The sequence below is a fragment of the Salarias fasciatus genome, chromosome 23, assembly GCF_902148845.1.
Source record: "Salarias fasciatus chromosome 23, fSalaFa1.1, whole genome shotgun sequence".
Classification (NCBI taxonomy): domain Eukaryota; kingdom Metazoa; phylum Chordata; class Actinopteri; order Blenniiformes; family Blenniidae; genus Salarias; species Salarias fasciatus.
The window spans coordinates 4,179,671-4,198,503 of NC_043766.1; the positions used below are offsets into that span (position 1 = coordinate 4,179,671).

The 18,833-nt window shown below is 44.3% G+C and overlaps 2 protein-coding genes across 3 annotated transcripts; one reads left to right on the top strand and one right to left on the bottom strand.

The window, feature by feature from the left end:
* Positions 1 to 5,610: 5,610 nt before the first annotated feature.
* LOC115382071 (tripartite motif-containing protein 16-like) lies at positions 5,611 to 8,325 on the top strand. Its single transcript, XM_030083714.1, has one exon. The coding sequence runs from the start codon at positions 5,630 to 5,632 to the stop codon at positions 7,304 to 7,306; it is 1,677 nt and encodes a 558-aa protein (XP_029939574.1). The 5' UTR covers positions 5,611 to 5,629; the 3' UTR covers positions 7,307 to 8,325.
* Positions 8,326 to 11,404: 3,079 nt separating this feature from the next.
* On the bottom strand, positions 11,405 to 18,307 carry ube3a (ubiquitin protein ligase E3A). 2 transcript variants are annotated; one of them, XM_030083782.1, is made up of 11 exons: positions 18,126 to 18,307; positions 16,776 to 16,821; positions 16,228 to 16,298; positions 14,959 to 16,151; positions 14,708 to 14,852; positions 14,249 to 14,454; positions 13,914 to 14,078; positions 13,105 to 13,260; positions 12,954 to 13,027; positions 12,732 to 12,875; positions 11,405 to 11,621 (listed from the first exon to the last, which is right to left on the bottom strand). In XM_030083782.1, the coding sequence occupies exons 3-11, from the start codon at positions 16,268 to 16,270 to the stop codon at positions 11,501 to 11,503; spliced, it is 2,247 nt and encodes a 748-aa protein (XP_029939642.1). In that variant the 5' UTR covers positions 16,271 to 16,298; positions 16,776 to 16,821; positions 18,126 to 18,307; the 3' UTR covers positions 11,405 to 11,500. The 2 variants fall into 2 exon arrangements, with proteins under 2 accessions (XP_029939642.1, XP_029939641.1); XM_030083781.1 differs by having other exon boundaries at positions 16,228 to 16,505; positions 18,126 to 18,170.
* Positions 18,308 to 18,833: the final 526 nt, after the last annotated feature.

Below are 18,833 nucleotides of genomic sequence, written 5' to 3' on the forward strand. Positions count from 1 at the left end.
AGCGTCCTTTGTTTACAATTGGAGCGATAGTCTAGTGGTAGAGCATCTGCCTCTCAGCCGAGAGGTCGTGGGTTCGCGTCCCGGCTGTCCTCGTGACAGAAAATCTTCCTATTGGAACTAGCTGTTCGACCCGTGCCTGCGACCCGTTAACTATCACCTTTTTAGACGCCTTTCCCACTGCCTGCAGACCCTGTCGGTACCCGATCCGTACCCGGAACACGATCCGTACCAGACGCCTCTGCGCATGCGTCAACTCCCCGCGCATGCGCAGAAGTGGGTGTATTTACGACACTCCGCGGTGGTAATTAAATATAAAAATATATATTTTAATTGCTGCCAACTATCACGCATTGGCCGGATTCACACGCTCCCACGCCACATCCTCCATTTCTCCCGCTGAAATGTCTTTTCAGGGACTTTGTTTTAGATTTCGGCTCAAAAGTGATCTGTGATCTACCTGTTCAGCCTGTGAACTCGCGATCGTTTAGTTTTGTCTCAGAGGCCGTGAAGAGATGAACTAACGCCGTCAGGTATGTGTGTTTTCAGTATTTATGCTCTTAAAGTTATAATTATATTTTCTAATTCGTTTATGTGTGTTGTGAGAACATTTTAAGGCATTTTGAGCGCTTTGCGGACACTCTTCGGAGGGTTCCATGCTTCATCAGTGAAGCTGCTTCACTCCGTCCTCCCAGCCTGCTCCTTGCTACCATCTGGTCTGTATCGATGCTGATCAATCAGGGACTCCAGAGCAGGATTCACTATTGTTTATCAGTTTTGGGATACAGCTGTTGTTCTTATGAGTTCGTTTGCAAGCTGAAATGTGGTCAAATAAAACTAGACAGACATATCTCTACAGTTACTATGCATTCAGTAATTCATGTCTATGTGTAGAACTTAAGAACAGTTTTATGGTCACTTGTTAACGATTTGTTTTCACATGTTAAAAAAAGGGAATTACAACACACTTGCTTGTGATATTAACCTGTTAGGAGACAGTCACTGGTTCACTCCTGTAGCTTTAATAAACCAGCATGAGGTTTGATAAGACAGGGCCAGTGGCAGGAGGAAAGAGGGAACAGGTTTTATCAAGCTCAGCAGAGCCTCAGGATGACAGAACAAGAACAGCTGTGTTGTTTGCTGATTCAGTGAAAGGAAAACAAGAAAACAGTCACATTTAAGAGCTGATTCCCTCTGTTCTTTGTCCAGTCTTCATAGATGATGGGGCTAAACCTGTCCCAGAAGTTTGCCCCCATCACAGGGATGGTCCTGGTCCTGCCCCACTCCAATGCAGATGCAGTGTGTTTTCTGTGGTGGGACTAAAGAAGACCAAGACCAGGAACAGCTTGGCTCTGGTTGGAACCCTGGAACCCTGGAGTCCTGGAGCCCTGCTTCAAGTGGGAGCCCTTCCCCTCCCCAGCATCTGGGCCTCAAAGACCACGACTCAGTACAAGAAGACTCAGAGCTTCAACATTTTGACGACAGCATCCTTTATCCTTTAAAGTTGTGACTAGCGTTTTGAAGTGATAACAAATTTAGCAGGAAGGTGCCTCCCCCTATATCGCTGCTTGCCAGTTAGCTGTTAATCATGTCAGTAAAAAGTTGAATTGATGTTTGTCTCATGGTACATGGCAGAAGCGGACCCCCCTGGGAGATGTCTGCCTGGATCTACTGAGAAGCTCCCGGGAGGCCCAGAATCACACTCCTCGCTGCGATCAGGTGTGGTGAAGCAGGACCGAAGTTCTCCAGACCAAACACCACCCGCTATGTTTCTGCGACGCCTGTCAGAATGACTGCTCCCCGGCCGGGAGCGTCTCGCCGAGCTTCGCTCTCCACTCGTCCAGTTTCTGGATCTGATTCTCGATAAGCATCACGGCCACCCCAAACACCAGGACCGCCAGGAGGAGCATAACAAAACAACATCAACCAGCATGTTACGCCAACGCTGTTTGTGTCCATATGGGAAGAGCACCTGAGGCCCAGTCTGCATATCCACCCGCGGACAATCAATCCCTGAAGTCCTGCATGGAGATTTATTATTATGAGAATAAAGTCAGAATTCTGAGTAACCTGTGGCAATCAATACTGCTACAGTGGAAAGGTCAAACTTTGTGAAATAGAACCAAGTGTATGAGGGTAACACATGATGGAATTACTTATTGCTTAAAAGGCCTGACATCTGAAAAGGCCACAAACTGAAAAACAAAAACTACCCAGTCACACTTGATTAATTCCCATTGGAAAGTTGCTTTTTTCACATTGAGCCATCTAGGATTCTGGGGTCACAGTTAGGGAGCACAGGGAGCTTATGGGGGTCAAAGTTCACGGCCAGAGACCCACAGTGTCTGCGCCTCCTCCACTCCTGCCCAGCTCCATCGTCCCTCTTCTTCCTTACAGGGCCTGTGGTGCCTGAGCTGAAACCCGCTGCTGTCAGAATGGGCAGCAACACACACTGTACACCTGCTTCCATCGTTTGGTCCCTCCGTATGGAACCATTGCTCCACAGCAGGGCTGTCAAACACACAACCTGCAGGCCGAAACATTCAAACCACAATGAGGCATTAACTTTTTTTAGTTGTCAGGTGTTTTCACTGAGCCAAGCCTGCTGATGAGGGGCAGGTGGGCAGGACGGGGCCCTCATTAAGTTATCCAGTATTTAAAAGCAAATTCAAACACTAACTGAGAAAATAATACATATTCACATAATACATAGAAGCTCCTAAAATACCTTATTTTTCTTGGCATGAATGCACTGCTCCCGTGAAGTCCAGAAAAAGTCAAGCAGTGCACTAAATTCTACAGATGGGGTCAAAATAACCAATAAGAAATCCTGAGGGTGGCTGTCAAACCGTTTTACAAGGAATTATCGCCATCTACTGTTCAGCTATGTGAATAGACGTTCAGCTTTTTTCCCCCTGGACTCTATTTTCACTGGCAAACACCCACGTGGTCCGTGATTGCGAAATATTTGGGGAAAACATTTGGAATTGTCAAAAAAGAAAAAAGAAAAAGTAAAAAGCTTCAATGCAAAGCCGATAATCGTGGGTGCAACTGTAACTGGTCTGGCCCATCTGAGATCAAACTGTTGTGGAAGTGGAAAAAGCATCTTTCTAACAGTATTCACCCCCACCAGCCTCATTACAGAGTCTCCCCTCTACAAAGGCTGAGATTACATAAAACACTGCGCATTCAATAGGAATTGGTTATTTCCCTTTCCCACTGGTCAAAAAACCCGTTTGAACCCTTTAAGTCATGGCAGTGGGAAAGGGTTTGACCCGGGATTTTGATCCGGGTCGTTGACCCTGCACTGACCCGGTAATTTGCCGGGTGAGTTTGTGGCGGCTTTTAGTGGGAGGGACACATCGGGGAACTTACATGATGACGTCGACGTAGCGCGGCTAAGTTAGCGCGCTAGTTGTTGTTTCTGGACACAGGGTGCAATATCCTTCGTTAAAATGACCCAGCATTGGCAAGATAGCGAGACCAGAGAGCTTCCCCTGATCCATGGGGAAGAGGAGATTCGTCTACAGGGAACAGGGACTGTTTTCCACTGCATTGTTTACTTTAGTTTGCTCCGTCGCGCTGATGATGTCATCAACGTGGGACACCATCAGTGCAGGAAAACGCAGCAACGCGGCCAGCGGCTCGCCAGCAGGAGGTGAGTCGCGGGTCTGCAGGCAGTGGGAAAGGCGTCTAAAAAGGTGATAGTTAACGGGTCGCAGGCACGGGTCGAACAGCTAGTTCCAATAGGAAGATTTTCTGTCACGAGGACAGCCGGGACGCGAACCCACGACCTCTCGGCTGAGAGGCAGATGCTCTACCACTAGACTATCGCTCCAATTGTAAACAAAGGACGCTTAAGATGAGGGTACACCAGATTTTGGTTCTGTTCTATTGACAGTGCATAAAAACAGGTGAATTCAGACTTGAATCGCTGTAGTTTCTTGAATTGAAAGCTTGTGCAATTTGTCTCTCTCTTAAAATAAGAAAAAAAATCTTGTTTGCCTGCCGGGATTTCATGTATACCATTGTTGTAGCATATTACTAGTAATTCTAGCTCAATATTAGCTGTAGTATCTTATTGAGAAAATGTTAGATATGTTTTCATAAAATAAGAATAATTTTCTAGAACAAAACTTGCTTGTCAAGATTATTTGATTTTTTTTAGACAAAAAATAAGAACACTATCCCTGAAATAAGATTTTTTTTTTTTTTACTTTCTTAGAAATCCTGTTTTGCAGTGTGAGTGCGTGTCTTCAGGAGGGCCTGACTGTAAACCTGAGACGCTCTGGATGCAGATCCCTTTTTTCTTCGGACACGTTTCAGAGTGCTGGTGAGAGAGCGGGACTGACTGCTCATGGCTGCTTCCTGATTGCTTTGTGAAGGTTCACTGGACACTGAATGACACTCGTAACCACAATCTTAAACACCCTCTGATCTTATTGTTTCTGTCCATTTTCTGTGGTAAAATATGCTTAATTTCATTTTAAGAAATTCACGATGATTGTTATATGTCATACAATGCATAACATAGTTAATATAAAAAGAGACATTTACTGTGAAAGGTAATTTTGGCTTCCACTTGATACTGCCTGCATGTACGTTGACATCAGATTGCAGCTGGAGATGATGGAAGCAACACAGTCTTTTGTGAAATCGTTGTAGTTACCATCCTCCTCAAACATGGGACAACACAGCAGACAAATACACAGAAACACAACAGTAACGTCCCTACAGTGGACAAAACCTTGATCATCAGACCTTGCCATCCTCACTCCCAGCCTCGTGGCTCAGTCAGTCCCCAGTTTCTGGGGGCTCGTCCGGTTATGATTAAAGCTGCACAAGCAGTTTTACAAGCCAGATTGTGTGCATTCATATTATAGTACATATCCACTAGACTATATGTAAGCAAGCAAGCACTCAAATCAAATGTAAGTTTTGCCACAAATCCCCCTCTTGGCCAAAAACAGATTTTAGGACAACAAAATTAACATTCCTGCAAAACATACATTTCTGCATGGTCTGCAAGCATGTTTCCAAGTGCATAAATTAATAAATAAATACTTTATATATATTTCTGTTGTTTATCTCCTGTCATCCCTCAGTGGTTACAAAACCAGAAAAATGAACCAAATAATTAATAATGTAAAATCGTTCAAAGATAAGAATAGATTGTAAAAAAAAAAAAAAAAAGTTCAAGTAAAGAAGAAAAGAGATCTAAATGCCAAAATGTAAGAACAATAATCAATACCAGCAGCTTAAAATACAAAATGATTACTTTATGAGCTTCGGCATCTCTGTTTTTTTTTTTTTTTTTTTTTTTTTTCCTTAATTTTGATTTGATTCAGCTTTACAATCATTGTCATGTGTTGTTGTGAAGTTAGGCACGTGCACTTTGTTCTCTGTAAACTGTGAATCATTACATGAGTCAGGTTAAAATAATGCAGCTCCAGCAGTTCCACGAGTTCCTCCTCCCCTTCACATCTCCCTTCGGAAGATGGGTGGAACCAGCAGAGGTGCAGAGCAGCAGCTGATAGGCTCCATGCAACCACATGACGAGCTGATCACTTGCCAGAGCAGTTTGTTTTGTGAGGAAGTGAAACTCACACGGTCAGAGCCACAGAGAGGAGGCATGGCGCTGAGAGGAGTTGAGCTGGACAGAGAGAGCTTCTCTTGTTCCATCTGTCTGGATCTCCTGAAGGATCCGGTAGCTATTCCCTGTGGACACAGCTACTGCATGACGTGCATTCAAAGCTTCTGGGGTGAAGAGGATGAGGAGAAAATCCACAGCTGCCCTCAGTGCAGGCAGACGTTCACAGCCAGGCCCGTCCTGGTGAAAAACACCATGTTAGCAGCTCTGATGGAGGAGCTGAAGAGGAGCGGACTTCAAGCTGCTCCTGCTGATCACTGCTATGCTGGAGCTGAAGATGTGGCCTGCGATGTCTGCACTGAAAGAAAACTCAAAGCTTTCAAGTCCTGTTTGGTGTGTGTGGCCTCTTTCTGTGAGCAGCACCTTCAGTTTCATTATGCTTCAGCTGCTTTCAAGAAGCACAAGCTGGTGGATCCCTCCAAGACGCTGAGGGAGAACATGTGCTCTCGTCACGATGAGGTGATGAAGATGTTCTGCCGCACCGACCAGCAGTGTATCTGTTTTCTCTGCTCTGTGGACCAACACAAAGGCCACGACACCGTCTCAGCTGCAGCAGAGAGGACGGAGAGGCAGAGGGAGCTGGAGGAGAGTCGACTGATCATCCGGCAGAGGATCCAGGACGCAGAGAAGGACGTGAAGCTGCTGGAACAGGAGGTGAAGAACATCGATGTCTCTGCTGATCGGACAGTTGAGGACTGTGAGAAGACCTTCAGCCAGCTGATCTGCCTCATCCAGGACAGAAGCAGAGACGTTCGGCAGCAGGTCAGATCCCAGCAGCAGACAGAGGTTAGTCGAGTGCGAGGGCTTCAGGAGACGCTGGAGCAGGAGATTGCCGAGCTGAGGAGGAAAGACGTCCAGCTGGAGCGGCTCTCACGCACAGAGGACCACAGCCAGTTCCTGCTCAGCTTCCCCTCACTGTCAGCTCACACACTGCCCACACACTGCTCCAGCTTCCACGCTGCTCCTCTCAGATACTTTGAGGACGTGACAGCAGCTGTGTCAGAGAGCAGAGAGAAACTCCAGGACATCCTGAGTGAGACATGGACAAACATCTCACTGAGAGTGACTGAGGCGGACGTTTTACTGTCACAACCAGAGAATACGAACAGAGCTGAATTCTTCAAGTACTCACGTGAACTCACACTGGATCCAAACACAGCAAACAAACAGCTGCTGTTATCAGAGGGAAACAGGAAAGTCTCATTAATGAAGAATGAACAGAGTTATCCTGAACATCCTGACAGATTCAGCTTATTTTGGCAGGTTCTGAGCACAGAGAGTCTGACTGGACGCTGTTACTGGGAGGTGGAGATGAGGGGAGACGTCCGTGTAGCTGTCGCATACAAGGACATCAGCAGAGTAGACTGGATTGAGAGTGTATTTGGTAATAGTGACAAGTCATGGGGATTGGATTGTTCCAAACACAGTTATAGTTTTTATCACAATGAAGTTGAAACTCCGGTGTCAGGTCCTCCTTCCTGCAGAGTGGGAGTGTATCTGGATCATCCAGCAGGTATCCTGGCCTTCTACAGCGTCTCTGAGACCATGACTCTCCTCCACAGAGTCCAGACCACCTTCACTCAGCCACTCCTCGCTGGAATCTGGTTTTATGGCCTGTTTGCCTCTGATAGAAGTGCAGAATTCATCAAAATAAAATAGACTGAGGTCAGATCAGGTGCAGTGATTCGGTCTGACCCTGTAACTGGACTCAATGAGTCTCCGCTGCTGAGAGCTCCTTGTTTTATTTCTACACTGCACACAGATCAGTTGTCAATCAAACAGGCTTTGACAGAACTTTTCTTCTTCTGCTTCTCTACTTATTTTGTCTCTCACACCTTTGTGTTCAGAAACCTTCCATCAAGTTTGGGTGCAAAGAGGCGTTTGAGAGTCCTGACACGTGAGACAGCAGACATGGCATCTTAACGGACGTGAGCTCATTTCATGTGCCGTGACGTTGACTGGATGCAGATAAACCTCAGAGGGAGTACGCACAGGGGTGTGTCTGCTCTTCCTTTTTTTTGGTGGGATTGTTGAAACAAATATTGTAATTTATTTATTTTTCAAAAAAGGGAATCACTTGTTTGGAGATGGGAAACTGAAGAGTCTTCTCAAAAAGTTGAATTAACTTTTTTTGTACATCTTTGGAAACATCCAAAATTTTCTCAAAGTTCAATAAACAATGTGTTTTGATGGTTAATATGAAGAGTCAATTTCTGTACTCATCAAACACTCTGACTAAATTACAACCTTTCCAGACAATTTTGCCTTTTTAAGATAATACTCTACATATTTTTAATGCTCAGACAGAAAACATTAAGGAAAATCTGAGGAGTGAAGAAAATGATCAGAAGCTTTGATTACACTGAGTAAAAAGCACTTTCAATTGTTTATTTAGGTCTTTCAGCTCAGTCATTTAATTGTATAAATAAGTAGATCTTCATCGGGAGGAGGTAACGAGGAAGACTGAGGACATGTTGGAGAGACTGTCTCTCAGCTGGCCTGGGAACGTCTCGGGATCCTCCTGGAAGAGCTGGAGAAAGTGTCCAGGCTGAAGCTGCTGTTGTGGGCAAAGTGACCCTCGATGAGCTGTGTGTACCTCTGCCTGGAACTTCCTGATGAACCTCTCCAGATCCCCCCCCGGGAAGATTCCATCTCCATCGAAGATGAAGCAGATACTGCAAAACAACTACGAACAGCTGTTTCTTTCTTTCATTAAAGCTTATTTGTTGAGCCGAATGAAATAGACTGGAAACAGTTTGAAAATGCTTCAGTGTTTAAATAAAATCAGCTGTTTTGGAGTTAAAAATTAATTTATTCAGCAGAATCTCAACGAAGTGTGTGAATATGTCAAATCCAAAGGGCTTTGAAACATTTTTTCAGGGTCATTTCTGTTTTTATCAACACATAACATTTCTCTTGAAGCAACTTTTCTCCATAGACTGAATTCCGGTGTTCAGGTGCGGGACTGCAGTGCCAGCCTGTGGACTGTGTCTGACAGCACAGACTGAGCCTGATGTCTGACGGACTCCCGAGTCTGAACCTGAAGCGTGAACCAAGAGTCCAGAACGCCATCAGTCCACAGTCAAAGCGATCAGGCTTCAACAGCAAGACAAACACACTGAAAATATTCCCCTGACAATTAAAACAGTGAGGCATAGTGTGAAACATTCTAGATGTGGATTTTCTTATCAGTCTGGGTTTACTGGATTTCACCAACTTGAAGAATATATATTTTAATGTTTTGATTGCAAAAAAACAAGCATGAATTTGGTGATGTCCCTCCTCTTACTAATACAGAACTTCAGCCAATCAACAGACCATTTAACAGTCTCAGATTTCATGGCATTTAAAAACTGCAGCATATGTTTGTCCACTAGAGAGCAGCAGATCCCAGAGACAGAGAACTCCACTTGTCTACTTGTCACATTTCTTCATTTCTGCGAAGCACGTGCTATTGCTAATGGTCCCAGACAGTTTTTAGACACATTTTAGTAAAAAAAAAAAAAAAAAAAAAAATAGCCACATGTTCCTGCAGACAAGCTATTTTAAAGCAGAAAACCTCTTTTAAAAGCTGAGCTGCATATTGAAAAAAAAATTAAAATGAAAGAGATGCAGTGGTTAGCTCTCTCAATTCACAAAAAGAGGTTCAGTGTGGACTTTGCATGTTTTCCTCGTGTATGTGTGTGTGTGTGTGGGTGTGTGTTGGTTTCCTCCAGCTGCTCCAGTTTCCTCCCACAGTCCCAAAATGAGCATGAGGGTAATTGGTGACACTAAATTGCCCTTACATGTGAGTGTGAGTGTGTGTGGTGGTCTGGAGACCTGTCCAGGTTGTATCCGGTCCTCACACACAGTAATCTGGGAATGTCTCCCTGTGACCCTGAACAGGATGAAGCCACACAGAAAATAGATGGAAACAAGAGGGCAGAGAACTATGCTCGGTGTTTTCCCTGTGGAATTTGCATGAGCTCATGTTTCTTTGGAGGCCAGACTCATTAAAACACTCATTTAATGTTAACTGGTGACTGTGAGTTGCTGGGAATAGGTGGGAATGTGAGCGTTCCCAGTCTTTTATCACTGGAAGGCTCGGATTCCTCTCAAGAAGCCACTCTCCAAACATCACAGTGAAGCCGACCACTGGCCCTGACCCACTCCCATAAACAATAAGCTGAGGGACACTTCCTGTGATTGTCAAGTGTCTCACTGACATTTTCTTCAGCATGTATGAAATTAAAAGGACAAAGCCTTGGCCTCACCTTGAAATCTGTGGTCCACCTCCAAGACTCCTGGAACCGCTGGAAAACGCCAACTTCAATGAGCATTTCCCAACAAAGTGTTTATTTTTGTTTCACTTTTATTTACTTTGCATAACAGTGGCTTTACAGAGGAGTTTCACATTATCCTGCTCATTCTTCATGTACCTGAGATATTTGGCTGACAAACATTCTACGTGGGTGTTTTGATTCATAAACGCGCTGCATCTTTGGTGACTCCGCCTACACTGGTGCAATCACAAAGTCCCAGCAAATGAACCAATAGGAACAAAACACTGCCTCTTTAAAAAGGACGGGAAAGTTTCAACCGTGCTGTAGTCGGTAAAAACTTTCTAAAAGCCTGCAGGCTGTGCAAAACAAACTCAAGCCAGGCTGACAACAAAACAATTCAATTCAAAAATAGGAAAAGAGGCACAACACTAAGTGAGAATAAATAAAATAGATTTAGGTGGGTGGCATGCTTATCATCACACGTGAGTTTAAATTAAAAGTTGCCCGTGAGACTTCTTTGAATCCGCAGTAATAGAAAAGGTTTGACTTCAATATCTTACGTTGGATATTCCACCCAAAGAGCACCATAATGCCCAGAGCAGCCCGAGCCCGAAAACACTGCTCTGCATGAAATTATGACAAACATCACACTCAATTCATAAATATAGTGTACGCGCTCAGTGTAAGTGCACTTCACAGTTTCTTACGTCAAATCTTATTAATGCCAGCAAACAAATCACACGTGAAAAACAAAAAAACAAACCAGCAGTATTCAGGCTTTACCTGTTTGGGAAAATGAGTGCCTCTAAAAAAAAAAAAAAAACAAAAAACATGAGGCATCAACATGAAAGTCTAACTGCAGCTTACAGCAAGGCAGCATCGAGAGAAGCAGCTTGTGCTGAGGTTTCGTTGTCACATGACGGCATTCATGTCAAAGTACGTCTGGAGAGTCTTTCACTCTTTTACTGAAACAATTCTGGAGGGTTTAGGAGTTTTTTTTTTTTTTAGCAGAATACAACCTACATGTGACCAAAAACTAAAGAAAACCAATGTAACATTATCATCAGATATTGTATCTTTGGCGCAAGTTTCCTGCGAACTTATCTTTATTTTTCAAGAAGTCCATTACGTTGTTGTCAGAGACAGGATTTGTGTTGACAACAAGGAAACGACAACTGAAGCATATTTCTCTGTTCAGCTTGCAGCAGACGTTTCGGGTCCGTTCCGTTTAGTTCAGAAAGTTTTTAGCATCAATCATAAACCTGTGCGTATTTTCTCAAAGCTGAGACAATGATTTGAAAGTTGGTGTGTTTGGAGTGAGGTATACTCCTACCTCGATGAAGAACAGATAAAAGCCTCCAGATGTGCAGTGGCGAAGCAGCGGTGGCTGACGGGACCATCAAACCTCAGGCTGTTCAGGATGCTGCCTTACTGCAACAGTTTGACTAGGCACAGAGTTATTTCAGCATTCTCTTAAATATTTCTCATATCGCGAGTTATTTTTCCCCTTTTCTTTCTTTTTTTTTTTTTTTTTGAACTTTCTTTGCTTCTGTTGCTCAAAAGCAGTTTTGAAACTTTCTTTGCGGATGCGTCACAGCATCCCAAATCCTTTGGCGTACGTGATGGCCTTGAGGAGTCTTTCCCTCAGTTTTTCCTTGGAGGAGTACTCGGGGAGCAGCAGTGCATTGAAACAGGTGTGGGAGGTCGGCAGCCTGCATGAAGAAAGAAGAGAACGATCTGAGTCTGAGTCTTGACTTCACAGGCTAAAAGAAACCAAAACGTCAGTCTTGGATAAGACGAGCCATCACAAGGCTTGACACCGACTTGAGGGAGCAAACAGCAAACTGTCAAGCCCAAGATGTTGCATGACTGTCAGAATTAGGACCAGCGTTCCTCGGTTTTTGTGACTGCGTGCATAAACACATTTTAAAACATTTTTACAGATTCAATTAGCAGAGTTTACAATTTAGCAAGTGATCGCAGTGGATCAGCTGCCAAAGAGCTGGAGCTCAGAAATCAAAGCCCTTGTTTTATAATATAAACAAAATGAAATTGAGGGAGTTTTAATTCCAGCTGAGTTCTACCTGGTCTCACTTCATCTCACATCAACTTAAATTTGATCATTTCAGCTTTCTTCATGAACAAAATGGTGAAAGCCACTGAAAAAGAGGAACCGATTACAATAGTTACTCTGTTAAGAAGCAGTGGCGTTGCTTTAATATTCACTGCAAGAATGCAAGTTGTGACTTGACAAACTAACTTGCATTTGCTAATTTTCTTTCTTATTCAGGCCTGCCTTATTAAGGTGCATGTAGCTGTATTGTTCCAGTGAAAAGGGACTAAAATGCTTTTCATTTTGTAGAGCTTACTCATTTTTATTGCATTATCACTATTGTTGCTGTTGCTGTGACACATTAGCTGAGCTGTCAGTACTGTGTTACTCTAAAAGACACAGGCTCCATAATCTGGATGTGAGCGCCTATTAAAAGAAATAGATTTATAACTTATTGTCAACAATAAACAGCAACGAAACACTGAAGATAAACTACCAACATGCAGGCAGCAGGAGAAAGTTGTCTTGACAGTAATTCGAACTGATAATGCAATACTGTAGATGAAGGGGAGGTTTACTAGAATTTAGAAATCAGCTAATTCAGGGATAATTAGATACTCTTGTTTAGTGAAATAGCAACGGAGCTGGTTTTCACTGGAGACATTTGCTCAGTCAAACACTGTGTCTGTCTCACACCCAGCAGGAGAGCCAAAATGAAGACAGAACAAGAACTTTTTGATCACTTTCAGAACATCTTCCTGAGCTCTACCTGTCTGTGTCGGAGCCGTTTTTGGCGATGATCATCTTTAGTTTTCCCAGCCCTCCAACAGGCGCTCTGTCCGTTCCGGTGGTAAACTGAAGAAACAGTCGCTTCTGCTCCTCTCCAAAGGAGTGAATGGTTTCCCAGAAGTCTCTGCAATCACCAGGATAAAACTTTGAGAAACTTTTAGATAAAAAAAAAACTATACATCCCCAAATCACCTCTGCCTACTTGATAATTTGGCTGTCTGTGCTGTAGCCTCCGTCATATTCGGTCGTCTTCTCAAGGGCTTCAAAGTCCAGCTTCTGAGGGGTGACAAAATGTGGACCAGTCAATTAAAAACCAAGCAAAATAAAGATAAAATTCTGACAGGCGTCCTCACCCTGCTTCCACAGATGAGCAGTTCAACTTCCTCTGGTCGAAACAGATATTTCAGCGGAGACTCGTTGGTGACCATCAGGAAACCTTTTTTAAAGGCTTTGAATTGTCTCTCAACGCTTGTGTTCAAGATGTAGTCAGCATACAGATCTACAAACTCCTGAGAAAGAATAACACATATGAAGAGCAGAAAAAAGTCAACAGTCTTCAAATCTACCCCAAAAGTGATCGTTTTTGAGTTTTCCCAGCAACAAATCTGACAGTTCTGTGTTATCAGATGGGCAAACCTGCAGGATGTACCCTCAAACAAACAGTATTTTTCTTATTTTTATTAGGTTTCTGTTTATTCGCTAGGGAGAAGTACTTTGCTGCCAGAAGGCGTTACCCAATATATCTGTAGTTACTACTCTATACCACAAGGAGGCAGTGTTGCACAAGAATGGTAAAGGAAAAGAAGCTCAAATCCCTTCACTCCTTTTTAATAATTGTTACATTTAAAAAAAATATATACATTGAAAGCTAAAATTGAGAATTTTAGTTGCATGTAAAAGAAGTTCTCTTTTAAAAAAGTTGGCAATCGCAAGAATGCAGTGTCTCAGAATCCATTGTGACGACACTGAGGCAGATAACATCAAATCTCCCCTCACATGAGACTGATCTGACTGCAGGTGTTTAAAATTGGATAAATTCTGCCGGATTACCAAAAACTGAACGGGAGATGACTGAATGTTTAATTTCTTGGGAGCTCAATCTACCACAGCTAAAAGTTTAAAACAAAAAAAGTCACACAAGAGGATTTTGTAAACATTTTACCTGTCTGTTGTCTTCGGTAACTGGAATTTGGTCTCCCTGGTCCTTCAAGTCGTACAACACCGGGTTTCCAAAAAGGTCTGTGTGTGAAATCTGGAAAGTGAGCATCATGTCTTCTTCCACATTACCGGTGTGCTCCAGCAACCCCTTCAGACTCTGGTACAGAACCTAAGAGAGAGAAGAGAGAGTTGCTGCCAAACGAAGCAGGGAGTCATTTAAATGTCTGCAGAACTCCAAAGTTTTACCTGTAAAATACAACACAAGCACATTACAGCTGTGAACAACACACTTTTCGGAAAATCTGGACTGTGTATGAACGTTGGAGAAAGTTACTATACTGGATGTGAGTCTGACAGGTCCAAGTAGGTTCCCTTCTTTCCCATCAGCTTCCTGTAGACCACCATTGGGAAATGGACATCCAGTATGCAGTTGTTGTAAATTGCTAGGCCCAAGACGATTCCAATGAGAGTGTACTGCGCTTCATTCTCCAGCGATGATGAATTAAACCAGAAGAGCTTTGTGTCGCTGTCATAGGTGAACATCCCTACGCACACAAATAAAAGAGAAAGAAAGTGTTAAGCTTGCATGACCTTCACACAAAACCTTTGAATTTCTGGATTTATGTCAGTCACTGGCGGTACTCACTGCCGCTGTTCTGTTAACACTAGTGACCACATCACATAATACAACAGAGGTGTACAAATATCCTTCTATTGTGACTTTAGGTGTTGTGAAAAAGGAAAAACAGCCTGATAAAGCTAATTGGTAATTCCTGTGTTTTGCGCTGGAAGACTCACCTATGTCAGGATTAAAGATTTCCTCTAAAACCAACTGAAAGAACTCCTTTGAAACTCCTCCTTCATCAACCCCCTGCTCCCCCTCGAACTCGACAAAAAGCTGCTTCTTGAGGTCGGACGGGTTCTCCATGGAGATCATCTCCAGCTGAAACAGAGGGGAGAAGAACTCAGTTCACTCACCAACGTGGCAGAACCTTGGTGCCACGCCGTCTGCCCGCGAACGAAAATCGACCAAACGTGCGGGGGCTCACCCTGACGAGGGCATCGTCAATAATGTGGTCTCTGCGCACTTTCAGCTTGAGATAGGGGTTTGCCTGCTGGCCCTGTGCCAGGCTGTAGAGGGCCGTGAGGCGCCGCTCGCTGTACATCCGGATCCTGTTGTCGTAGTACAGGCCCTGGCTCTTGGTGATGACGCTGAGGATGAAGGGGCAGCTCTGGAAAGAAAACTTAGTTTCTGCATTGACCTTGAAGAAGGTGAAGTCTTTGTCCATCTCAACCACGTCGTTCAGCGACTCGTTAACGAAGTCCTCAAAGGGCAGCAGGGGTTTTCGGCTGTCCACAGGCCGGACGCCCAGCTCTTCCTCCAGCGGGTCCACCCGAGGACCCTTCTTATAGAGACGCTCCTCACCGAGCAATTCGTGTAGCGTCAGCTCATCAGACTCAGCCTCTTCTTCTTCTTCCTCTTCATTGTGCTCAACGTCCACGTCCCCTCCCAGGATGCTGGCGTAGAAGACGACCTTCAAGCACTGGGTCGCCGCCACCACCGTCTCGTCGTCGTTTACCAGATTCGTTGCGTCGAATTCATTGCTGACCACTGTGAAAGTGATGAGCTGCTGGAAGGTCTCCATCATGCGGCGAAGGTGTGAGAGTCCGTAAGTCGACCACAGCTTGGACAGCCGGGCGAGCGCCGCCACCGGCAGTTTGCTCATGGCCTTGCAGAACTGCGGTAAGGCCACCTCCAGGTACTCCGGGCTGTGAAGGTTCCCGTTTTCCATCACGATGACGAAGATGTTCAGGTAATCTGGGTTTACTTCGTACACGTCAAGATATTCCAGGTCGAGTTCCACATTGGGAGTAAGGTATATGATGGCGTTGACCAGGACCGCCTCCACCTGCTCGATGGACAGCAGCTTGGCGTAGACTCTCCGTACGGCTTCGATGTCCACCGTCAGATCGCAGCAGTTGGACATCTCGCCCGAAACCTCATCAGGGGTGGAGGCTGTAGAGGAGGCGCCCGTCTTCTCACTCTGCTTCTCCAACTCTTTTGACTTTTTCGAGTCAAGATTTTCAGCAGCCTTCGGCTCATCCTTCCTGAAACTTTTCATCAGGCATTCCGCATTTGAGAAAACTTTTCCGATGGCACGGGTGAGAGCGGAGTAATCCCCACGCTCCTCGCAGGCGTTCAGTATCATGCACACAGTGTTTTCTGAGAGGCAGTGAACATCTGCAACAACACAAGAAAATAAAGACTGAATAACGATCAGGTTGAGTGGAAAGACGGAGAGCTGAGCGTACAGTACCTGAAAATTCCTCACTCGGAGAAACGGGTTCGCTGTCGCCCATCGTGCTGTCCGGCTGAGCGCTTTCGTCACTGCCGGACGCAATGCAGGGATGATAGTCACACAGTTTGGCATTAACCTTAAACAGCTCGAACGCTTTGGCGGCCGCCAAATTGTTATCCAAAGGTTGAAAATCATGACATGAAGCGCAAAACTCATTCGTGCAGCTGCCATTTCCACAACCCTGGGTTAACTGCCGAAAGTAGCGCTCAATTAGAAGCTTTGCAGTCGCTCTGTTCCTGCGTGAGACATTCAGACAGGAAGTCAGACTGACGGGTTCAACGTCACCTTCGGTTAGAAACGAAACAGCGAAGACAAGAAGACACAGACTTGCAATGCAAATAATGTATCGACATGTATTTGAGATTTGTAAAGAATTCTTGAACAAGTTTTTGCTTTGACAAACATAACATAGCATAACATAACAGAAGGAGACCAAATATTAGTAGAACTCTTCATTTGTGTATTAATGTATTTACAAATAGTGGAGGTCCAGGAGAGTGACTTACATTCGGCTGGATTCTGATACCTTTCAGTGGCTCTGCGGATGATACTCTGGAAAAAAAGCATTGATATTGTTATTGCTGTTATTGAATATGAGAGCATGACTGATATTGAGGCAGTGGGTCTAATTGAGCGCTCCAATAAATTACTGAAACACAGTTAGAAGAAAATCTTATCAAATTTAATTGCAGAACTATCTGAGGTGATTAAATAATGCTGAACTGGTACTAACACCCCAAAAACCCAAGTGGTCAAAAAAGAAAATCTCCCTTCACCAGCAGCAGCAGCCTGAACTGTTAATTCAAACATGTTGGATCCCGGCTTTAATTGTGGCGTTTTGGTGAGCGTTTGTGAACTGTTCTGACAGCAGTGAGACCCGGCGAGTCCTCTGCTGCCGGAGACCACCAGCCTCAAGGTCTGAGATCAGAGATGCTCTTCTGCACTCTTTGCCTGTAACAAGTGGTTATTTGAGTTCATCCCGTCTTTCTATCATCTCCAGCCAGTCTGGCTGTTCTCCTTGTACCTCTGGCATCAACAAAGTGCTTTTTCCTGGAGAACTGCTGCTCAGGGGGTGTCTTATCTCTCTCAGACCATCTCTGTAAATCCTAGGGATGGTTGTAGATAAGCAGCTTGTGAAATAATGCAACCTTCAAAGTCACCTTGATGTGCTGAGTTTGAGCTTCTCCAGGTTAATACGACCACGTCTTACATGTCAAAATGCAGCGACTTGCTGCCATGAATGACTAATTGGCTGTTGAGTCAATCCAGTCTCACTCCAAATTGTGCAATAGCTACGTTGGTCCACAGCACATATTATAGACACGTCAAGAAAAACGCCTAGTGTGTTAAGTTTTATCATCCCAGTCTTTCCTATGGGCATAGTCTACTGACTACAGCAAAGTGTTGCATAACCTCTTGCTCAAGGTCTATAATAATGGTGTTTATTTTCCACAACTTGGATAAATCAGATATAGAAGACAAATGAAAGGATGCGGGAATAGTTTGAATGGAATATTTTTCCGTGATGGATGAGATCAAACAGTCTTCAATCGATCCACTAAACTTTAAGAATGAAACCGGGACTTCAAGTCACTTAATTCCTCCAGTGTACTATCACAAACCCATACTAGAATTATCCTCATAATAAAGAAACACATAAAAAAATAGTTTAGTGACAATGGTAATGATTTAAAAAGCTTTAAAAATCTCAGCCAGGCTGAATTCTCCCTCCACCATCAACATGACACAGCAGGAACCTGGCGGCTGGCTTCACACACGTCTCTTTCTCTAATGTTAACTTCCACCACTTTCAGGCTGCGGGTGTGAATTGGTGTTTTTCTGCTGGCTGTACAGACCTGCGCGTCAGTGCGTCCGTGACGGTGCAAAAAGCCGCGTGCGCCCCGCTCAGTGCGCCCCGCTCAGTGCGCCCCGGACGCGGTCACCTCCCCGGAGTCTGCCCGCTGTCTGACAGCCCCGCGGACACGGCACGGAGAAGGAAGGCGGCGAGCCTGGCGACTGACAGCAGCTTTCAGCCTGGAAGTCAGAGAGAAATACCCTCCTCTACCGTGGTGTAAACAAGAGCGCCATTAGTCCCAGCATGCAGCGCGACGCCGCGGAGCCCCTCAGCCCCCCTGCGCACTGACACACATTATAAATAACAGCAGGGCGCAGGTCTCACATATCCGTCTGTCTGCCTATCTATCTATCTATCTATCTATCTATCTATCTATCTATCTATCTATCTATCTATCTATCTATCTGGAGAATCTGCACTTAAATCCTCCCCAAATCTTCACATGGCTTTTTAAAATTTCATTTTATTAACTTGAGGTATAACATTTATAGACGATAATAATAAACGACAAACTATCTCGTTATAACAAGATACCGCTCATAAATATATTTCTTCACTGTGACAATTCTGCAGGTGCATTTGGTAATTTGATTATTCTAAAGTGTACATATTTGATAATTTTTTTACATAGTTTTTCATGTGAATCGATTTCCTAATCATCAATATTAAAAGGTCATTCGTTTTATATGGTTCATTCATTTAAATTGTA

Coding starts and splice junctions, on each gene's coding strand:
- LOC115382071 (XM_030083714.1), top strand. CDS start 5,630: ATGGCGCTGAGAGGAGTTGAGCTGGACAGAGAGAGCTTCTCTTGTTCC.
- ube3a (XM_030083781.1), bottom strand. Junction 16,152..16,227: donor TCCGAGTGAGGAATTTTCAG/GTACTGTACGCT, acceptor GTGTTGTTGCAG/ATGTTCACTGCCTCTCAGAA. Junction 13,028..13,104: donor TGCTCATCTGTGGAAGCAGG/GTGAGGACGCCT, acceptor GTCACCCCTCAG/AAGCTGGACTTTGAAGCCCT.